The 9186-nt window shown below is 43.1% G+C and overlaps 1 protein-coding gene across 5 annotated transcripts in view; it reads left to right on the top strand.

Annotated features, from left to right (window-relative positions):
- The window catches only part of TEAD1 (TEA domain family member 1 (SV40 transcriptional enhancer factor)), a 98882-nt gene that overhangs the window by 69722 nt on the left and 19974 nt on the right, over positions 1-9186 (top strand). For all 5 annotated transcript variants that reach the window (XM_010189868.1, XM_010189871.1, XM_010189869.1 and 2 more), the window contains 2 exons: positions 1-51; positions 2026-2150. In XM_010189868.1, coding sequence (XP_010188170.1) covers positions 1-51; positions 2026-2150 — 176 coding nt within the window. The remainder of the gene's footprint in view (positions 52-2025; positions 2151-9186) is intronic.

Raw genomic sequence — 9186 nt, 5'->3', positions numbered from 1 at the left:
TCTTTCGGCAGGCCTATCCTATACAGCCATCAGTCACAGCTCCCATTTCAGGTAATTCTTCCATTTATACTCTCCTTTAAAAAGACTCATGTTGTGTATTTAATATGATATATTAATTCCTGAGATGGACAGAGCCACTACTCCATATGTAACGTTCCCTGTAGCCATACCAAACACCAGTCCCAGTGCCCTACTATCTGACTATATATGAGGGAAAATCATAGGGTTTCGGAGTGGGGGTTTTTTGTTTGTTTTTACATTTTAGGTAGGAAGCACTAATACATATGCAAGGAGTTGTGATACGTGATCTCCAGTCAGCATTGCATATTGTAGAACAATGCTTTGTAAAAAATGAGTAATAGGATGCATGCTAAATCTCACTTCAATCTGTAATGAGAATAAGCCTTTGTTTTAAGCTGAGGCTAAAAACACTTCCAAAACCATGTGTGTTTGGCCTTATAAAGTATAAAACACCTCTGTGTATCGGGTTGCTAGTAACTCTTCCCCTCCTGAAGGTCCTGCTCTGCCTGGTAGCACTTTGATAAGTACCTAATGTTTATTCTGACTTTCACCACTCAAATTGATCAAGCCCTTCCTATGGCTACTTCCCTGTTCCTTTTCCCAAGTTGTTTTCATGGCTAATTTCAGGAAGGATTATTATTTCTTTGCAGGTGATTATAACTTTACATCTCCCTTGCCAAATGACACCATACTTCTGACTGTTTGAACTGCAGTTTTCTGACTCTTACCATTTTTTATGGTTTTCTAACTTGCTGCTATTTAATGCTTAAAACTAAGGCTTTCTTTCTGCGTCCCTTATTATTTCCTTTTTCTCAATATTCCTAATTTATAATGTCGTTTTCTAGGACAGACATTTTGAATCGTCTTTTATTCTTCCATGTTTTCTCTCAGAATAGGATTATTAGTATTTCTAAAGCAGTCAAAACTCACGCATGAGTTTTTGCTTCATTAGAATTCCTGTTCATGTCTAACCAGTCATGTTTGTAATTCCCTATTTCATAGAAGCCTCACACCTTCATTGCCTAAATTTGAGGGCTGGAGTCAGGTACCGTACTGCCATTATGGGATGTGGACAGACACTACCTGTGACCTCTCACTGGTTCTCAGCCTAGTTCAGGATTACCTCTGGTTTCTAACCTTTGGTGCCAATCCTCTGCCTTCCTTGTGCCTGTGTCTCTCCCAAGATCAGTTTTGCTTTTGAGCTGCTGCCTTCTTCCTTTACCATTTTGTTTCCTTCTCATCTAATTTTCCATGATGAGGAGCAAGAGAAAGCATTTATTCTTTCTGTCGAGGTGAATTAGAGATGGTGGTTAACATCCCTTCTCTCTCTAGATCATGTCATTCCCTCTTTATTATCAATTTAAAACCACCTTTTTCTTTTTAGGGTATGATTCAGCTCTCCACAGTAATTATTTATTATTATCTCTAATATAATGCTGCCTAAAAGCTCCAAAAGAAGTCATAGACCCAATGTGCAAATACATAGTAAGAGACAGTCCTTGCCTTGGAAACCTTATGCTCTAAATAGGAGAAGAGATTTGAGAGTGGCAGAAGAAATAGGCAAAAAGAGAGGTGATTTACTTGTAACATGTGGAACGTTAGGAGCCAGAAATAGAGGCCAGTTCTCTTGACTCCCAAGGCAGTAATATCTCCTGTGAGTCTTGCTGCCAGTGTCTGAGGAAGGGACAGCTATAAGTCTATATGAAGTCTCTATAAATCTCTGTAGTATATAATTTAAACAAAAATTCTACACTGAGCTACAGCCCCAAGGAAACAAAGAAGTAGACCTTTTATTTGCACCATTATTAACTTGCTGGGTTGGGACCTCTTTTTCTACATACTGTTCTGTGTTTTTCCAATTTTAACTCTTTCTGAATTCATTATTTCCTAAAAATTAATATAAACGTCCAAGGGCTACATGCGTAATTCCTGATTATATTTAATTCAGAAAATATAAACTGAGGAATTATCAACTTCTTCATGAAAATGGTTCCTTTGTTTTAGGATTTGAGCCTACGTCAGCTCCAGCTCCCTCGGTCCCTGCGTGGCAGGGCCGATCGATTGGTACAACCAAGCTCAGACTGGTAGAGTTTTCGGCTTTCCTTGAACAACAGAGGGATCCTGAATCTGTAAGTGTTGCCCTCGTGTCCTCTAATCTTCTTCTCCCTTGCTCCCCACCCTCTGAGGATGCTTTCCAGGGTTAAGCCTGATGGAATACACCTGGGGTTTCTGCATTCACCACTGCTCAGTGTCATATTCCTTTCACTGTAGTACTGTATTTTCCTTTCTTGCCCTCTTTTTCCCCATTGGCAGAAGCGACTGGCCTGTCTGAAAGCAGACGTGGTTCGCTACAGCGCCTGTCTCACTGTTGACCTAGTTTAGCAGTTGTACCAAATTGCATAGTGTTTTTGGCAATAATTCCATACTTTAAGTTAAAGCCTAATCTGTTTCTTAACAGAAACAAAATTAAGGGCTTGCATAGAAACTATGCGTATTATTTTAAATATCTGACATTTAGGATAGCATCTGAGTACCAGGATTGTCCCTTTTGGTTCCGGCTTTCCAAGCATATACCAGTTAACTGTATCACTATGTAATCAGCTATCCAAATGTCCAATCGTTCAGTATTTTTTGACTTTTAATTGTGTTTTAGAGTCCAATATAAAGTTTGGATTTTTTAATTTATCTTTTTTTAGGAAGGTTTTGGTTTTATTTTGACTTTTAGTCTGCACACTATACCTGCAATGGTGGTTTATGAAGTTGGCTGTAATGTTTCATTACAGTTAGCCTTGAACCTTGATATTAATCTTAATATATTTACCATGAACATTTGTTAGTAGCCTAGCACTGTTTCTACTGCATTGCAAATAAATCAAAAGAGCTGCTTTCAGCTTGAACCTGAGAATTTTTACTGAGATAATTTCTGAAAAGCAAATACTGTAATGAATGGGTGATATAGATGGGCCATTCTTGTTCAGATTCCTGGTAAAATACAGCAGCTTGGAGCAGAGAAAAGCTATCACTTGCTCTTTATAATTCAGCACTGGAAACCATAGTATTTACGGGCTCTGGCCAGGGGTGTTATCCAGGGAGTGTTTACCCTGCATAATGAAGGTTGGAGTCATAGCCCAGAAACCTTGCAACAGAGGAATGCTCCTGGCAGAGAAACATCCCAATGAAAATATACCATATCTCAACTATTCATGTACTAAGTATGTGGCAGCGTGTCATATTTTGCCAGGTTGAATTAACTCTCAGGGAGGAAATGTTTCGCAGCAGGTACAGTTATCTCAGCACTTACCTGACTGTTAGACACTGCATGGTTTCCCTGGGATCCCTCTGCCTTCCCATAGCCCTGGTTCCCATGCTCTCCTGGCAATCCTGGCTCTGGTTGGCGAAAGCTTCACCTTAGTGTCCCCCAGACTAATGCACAGCTGAAGCACCACCTCCATCCTCAGCCCCAAGTTCATCCAGATGGTGGTTTGTATTTCCGATGCAGAAACACAGCCTCCAGGTTTTCTCATGAGGCAGCCTTAGCAATACGCAGCTTTCAGAGTCCTTGGCTCACTCACCCCATATAAGGTGTCCAGGTGATTTATGGGCTCTGCCATATCCAGATTTCTTCACACCAGGATGTTATGTGTGTGCCTCCTAGTTATCTGGAAAACAGGATGTAGCCATGTAACATTCAGCATTACTGTGCTGTATGTGAATGAAATGGCATTTCAGTGTATTTTGATTTACTATTTTGACAGTATACCACCTAATAATCTTTTTTCCATAGGCTGTCGTAACACAAAACTATTTGCAAAACCAATGGTCTTATATGGTGTAGAGCCTCTCTGTATCTGCATCGCTTTACGTAAAACAGAGGGAATGGCAGCAGCAACTAAGTCACTTTTGTCTTTCCATCTAAGAAAAAGTCTCTCTCAAACTAAGTACACTCTTAACAGATAACATGTGGTTGCCCATCACACCGCTGGTGTCTGTGACGTGAATCTAGCTGAGTCACATGAACGTATTTGCAACGTGACTGACAGACTGAAAAGGAGAAGATGTTGCTTTGGCCTTGGAAGGAGCCACAAGTCCCCCTCTGCTGCGGTGGCGTGGCTGGGAGCCGGTTGTGCTCACGCATGGTGTGAGGGCCAGTGGCTTGGGGACATGTTGGGGCTTTCATTGTTCAGGCAGGTGCAGGCTCTGGGGAACGCAGCACCTCCACTTGCATTGCAGAGAAAATGCAGAGGCCTAAATAGAAGCACGGTTTCCCAGGACAGCCCCATAAATACTGTAAAGCCTTTTTTGGAGTAAACTAATATTATTTGGAATTCCTTAGGGCGCAGTGAGGCCCACCAGAGCTTGTCGCAGCTTGTGAGCATACTGCTGAGAAATCCACCTTTTAAATGCAGAGCCTTTATGCAGGAGGTTTACTACAGAAGAACGAACGTCAAACTACCCAGACTTGTTTTTAAAAGAACAGTTACTTGAAGAAAAGTCCGTTCCCAGTCATGCATTAATCCCAATTTAGATTCTTCCTTACACCCATGCTACAGGTAGAGTGGGGCAGCGCTGTGTGAGGGCTGTGTGGGGACAACCTGGACCGGCTGGCCAGGCACCATGGGTAGCTGAAGGCTGAGCTCCTGGGGACAGCGTGTCACCACTGTTGCCCGTGAAAGAGTGAGAAGAGAAAGCATTATTTAGACCAAATTAAATAAATTTGGTTATTTGACTCTTAAAGAAGGGCAAAGAAAAAAACGCCAAGGCAGTGTGACCAGTTCCCGGGGTTGACACGGGAGGGCACTTGCTGGAGAGGCACCGGGCAGAGATGCTGGTGCATGCCTGTCTGCAGGGATGGCTCTGAGGGGCTCTGCCTCCTCCAGCCTTCCCTTTCCCCCATGCACAGATTTTTCCAGCAAGCACCAAAAGTCCTCCTTGGAGAGGAGAGCCAACCCCCAGCCTCCTTTAGTGCTGTTGAAGAAAACATGAATTCTGCCTGTGGTTTTGTACATCCTTCTTTGTGTTGGTGTAACATTTTATCACAGATACTGTTTGGGCAGCATAGAAAGCATGAGGGTTTATTAATCTTTAAATAACAAAATCAGAGAGCCAGGCAAGATGTGTGTTTTGTACAATGTGCATATGAAGTTGTTTAGGCATGTGCTGTAGTTGCAGCATCTTCTGTACGTTTTTGTGCCTTTGCTGAGCTCAGAAGTGAATAAATGTATGCACAGCTGTGTGAGAGCTGTGTAAGAGTTCTCACGTATCCTCTGAAAAAGACAGGTGTATGTTCATTACACTTCCGACTTTTTACAGAAAATGACATAAAACATTATTTTGACCAAATGAGTTTCCAACACTTTATTTAAAAAAAGATGATCCTTCCTCGATCCCAACCCAAAACCAGGCCAGAAAGCCTCATAGCAGTGGGGGCAAATAGGCCAATTGCACCTTAAAATGTAACCTGGAAGTTTATTCAAAAAGGGTTGTTTGACGTGGCACTTGGGGCCAGGACTCATGATCCCGGGACACCCCTTGCAATCTGTATTCCTGTACAGCAATTAGAAATTTAGGTCTGTCTGCCCATGGCGACTCCCAGCGACTTCAATGGGATTGTGCATGGGCACAAAGGTCCACCCACAGGGAATTCATTGTAGGAGTGGGGCCTTAAATATTTCTGGGGTTCTTCCGATTGCAACTGGTGTTTAAAAGTACAAAAGCCCCTCAATGTCAGGCGGTTATGTTAATTTAGAGTGGGCATTCTGGTGGGTCGAAAATGTGCTCTGTAGAGTCCTGTCACTTGTGGAGGGCTGTTGACTTTTTTCTCTTGCCTAGCCACAAAATTGTTCCATTTACAAAAGAAAAAATTATAGAAAGGAAACAATAAACAACCCTCACTGTAACTCTGCATGACAGAAGATAGTCCGGGAGACATAAGATGGCACAGTTGCTAAATCTTGGAATACTGACTCTGCAGTCAAAGATGGGTAAAATTGCTCCTCCTTTTACATGAAAATCAATTCAGTTTACAAATGTCAAGCTGTATTTTCCTTTTGTTGCATTTTGTGCTCAAGGACAATTCCTAAATGGTGCATAGAAGCTGCCTTTGTAGGTCCAAGTGTCAGCATTTTAGTTACTTTTAATTATTGCCTACCCTATATAACTATATTCTCAACAGATTAGCAAGTTTATGTACCCATCTGTTGCTTTCAAGACAGGTTTTCCGTAGCGGGGGCTTTCCATTTTTGCTGTAGTGTCTCAGTGAATGTTCAGGACAAATGCTTAAACCAAGTAATCCCATGTTCCCTAACAAATATAAACTGAGTATACAAGCAGATTAGGAGGGATCTAAGCAAGTGACTTACACAAATAGCTATAAAATTCAAAGTCTATAACTCTGATATGGTAATAATTCTAATTATTTTATTTATATATGTATATTCAAGCTTGCTTTCCAATCAAGAAAAAACCCTGACATCACCTAACAAAAAAACCCCTTTCTTCTCTTCCTCTTCAAGTTTTCTCACTCTTGCTGCCACATTCATTTTGACTGTGAGCGCTTAAGACAGCTTTACATCTAAAATATCCATATAGGACTATAAAGAACATGGCTGATGGGCATTTTCAGTGTTAATCCACCTATCCAAACTGTCAGATTGTGTTAGGTCCAAATTTCAAAATGTATTTTAAAAAGTGGTGAAGAAATAAAATATTTTTTATGTTTTAATTCAGGTTTTATTGTTGTTGTAAAAGGGCTTTGTGAGCCCAGGGAGAATTGTGCCTGAGAACCAGAAAGTGAAAGCAATTGCTCAAGGGCCATAAAAACAGCCTGCCATCGTTAGCCAAATGCAGTAAAATTCACCAAAGTTAATCAAACCACCTAAGTGATGAAAAATAAATGAGATTTTTTTCAAAAGAAGCCCTCCATCTTTGAACAATATCCATTGTTACAAGCATTGTTTATCCTTTCGGTATTCCCTGTAAACAGTAGAAAAAGCAGGTCAGCATTTCAGTCGTAAGAAGTCCTCAGTTTAGTGTCTTTGTTATGTGAAAGGACAAGGAAGCAAACTCACATTTGGATGGATGTCTTGGAGTGGCAGTCTTGGGAATTGTGGTCGTTTTAATCTAAAATCAGACAAAGTTTAACTAAATGCAAGGGTCATTTATTTTGCAGTGCAGTGAGAGCTACATGTTGGCCCTTGGAAGCAAACTCTGTAAAATGCTTGTGTTCAGGTGTCCGTAGTTAGAAACCACTTTAAGGGGGTCCAGTATTGACACAGGCTCCAATTTTGAAACCGTGGTGTTGCAGGAGACCTCCCGGCTGGTGACGTTCCCAGGGGACCCCATGGGGATTTGGCAGGAGGCGTGGGCCTGCTCCCCCAGCCCAGTTGTGGGGTCAGGACATGAGTTCTTCAAGGGAGCCTCCTGGGGTGAAATGCGATGGAGCACAATTTATTCCTCGATGCTGGCCCGCGTTAAGCACTGAGGATGTGTGGAAAGACTGCCAGGCGCTGCCTTCACACACTTCTCCCTTTTCTCAAAACCCTCCACTGCTGCCGGAAATTTCCCAGCAAAATTAAACGTGCTGCTTTTGCATAACCAAAGAAGAGTGCCGGTGCCAGCAGCAATGGCAGCTCCCTCTGCCGAGCCCCAGCCCTGCCCGAGTCCCACCCCGCTCTCACACAAAGCCCAGGCACCGAAAATAGCCAGGATAGGGGTAGCTACCTGGTGTTACACGGTGTGCCAGGTCTGACCAGGGAAACGTGAAATCAGGGAGGTGGGAAGGAGCAAGTGAGGGAGGTTGTGGGGTAGCTGGAGCAGAGCCTGGGTGCACAGCCCTGGCGATGAGCCTAAAAGAGCCGTAAAGTCAGGGGGGTCATCACAGGGGGGGGCCCTGTGCCTCCCACAGCCTTGCACAGGGCTGTGCTGTTCCTGCAGGGAGAAGGAGCGGGGGACGCGTGGGCTGCAGTGCCGTGGGCTGTGTCTCTGCATCCCCCCTGTGCTGCCTGCCCTGGTTTTGTGCTGCACCCCGAACGCCCACCCTCGCGCTCTCCCCGAGGGGCTTTGCACATGGGCAGGCCTCTACCCTGTGCTTTCCCATCTGGTTCCACTGCAGCTTCCTCAACCTCTACACCCACCCCAAAATTGCTTAGCTGGGCTGCAAAGTCAAGCTCTCAGAAGTTGGGTAACATCCTTGTGCGTCGGCTGCACAGTGCAGCAGTTAATTACATGCTCACATGTTTATTTGTTCATGCTTCATTCAGTGTAGATGTAGATGGCCCTCCTTCGATAAGCAACTATTCAGTAGTTTGTTTTCTTCTGTTGTTGAAATGCGTGGCCCTGTGCCCTGCTCGCTGTGCACTGTCTAACCTCTCCTCCAAACAGAATTAATGATTCCCCCATTTGCATTTCACAGATGTATTAGTGCAGTCATTTTTTCAGATGAAGGAGCATTATTACTCACATTTGACAAACCAAGAAGTTCAGGTGCAAAAGAATGAATGGGCCGCTGATTTTGAGGGTCCACTTTGATTTGTCATGAGCCTGATTTTGCAGAATACTTAGCGTTATTGAGAGCTTCCTATATTCAGGCATAATTGTCCCATCTGAGCACTCAGCACTTCTGGAATTGGGACTGCAGGGTCTCAAATCAGACAGGCCAGAACTGAAGGATGCATCTTCACTGTTGCAGGAAAACTGATGGAAATGTTGTGTGAGCACCTTGCCCAACCAGCAAGTCCCAGTTTCACACTGGGACTTCTATGGCAGTATCTGAGAAGTGCTGGGGTTACCCTACCTCTTCTGCAGCTTTCTGCCTCGCTCGTCATCTACCTCCCCATTTCTACAACCATAAAGTAGCCAAAGATCTTCTTTTATTTCACATTCCTGGTTGAACCCTGAGCAGATCCAGGCAGTAGTCTGTATGGGTGGAGGTCCTTGAAAGACTAGGTGGACCGTGCAGTTGTATAGTAGCACGGAAGAACAGAAAGGTCTATTAACATTTCACATGAAAGTGTTAAAAACCTCAATAACAGGAGCTGGTACAGACTTGAGTTATAGCATTCAAATGTTATAAATATAACTCCCAATCTGCTTCAGTGGAGGACAACAGCAACAAGAATGAAATATTCAGTTACTAGTGTTTTGGTAGAAATAAAAATTGTTGGCAGA

This window comes from Mesitornis unicolor, unplaced genomic scaffold (genome assembly GCF_000695765.1).
Source record: "Mesitornis unicolor isolate BGI_N332 unplaced genomic scaffold, ASM69576v1 scaffold52488, whole genome shotgun sequence".
Classification (NCBI taxonomy): Eukaryota; Metazoa; Chordata; class Aves; order Mesitornithiformes; family Mesitornithidae; genus Mesitornis; species Mesitornis unicolor.
The sequence above is the reverse complement of the archived record's forward strand: the minus strand, read 5'-3'. Positions and strand labels throughout refer to the sequence as shown.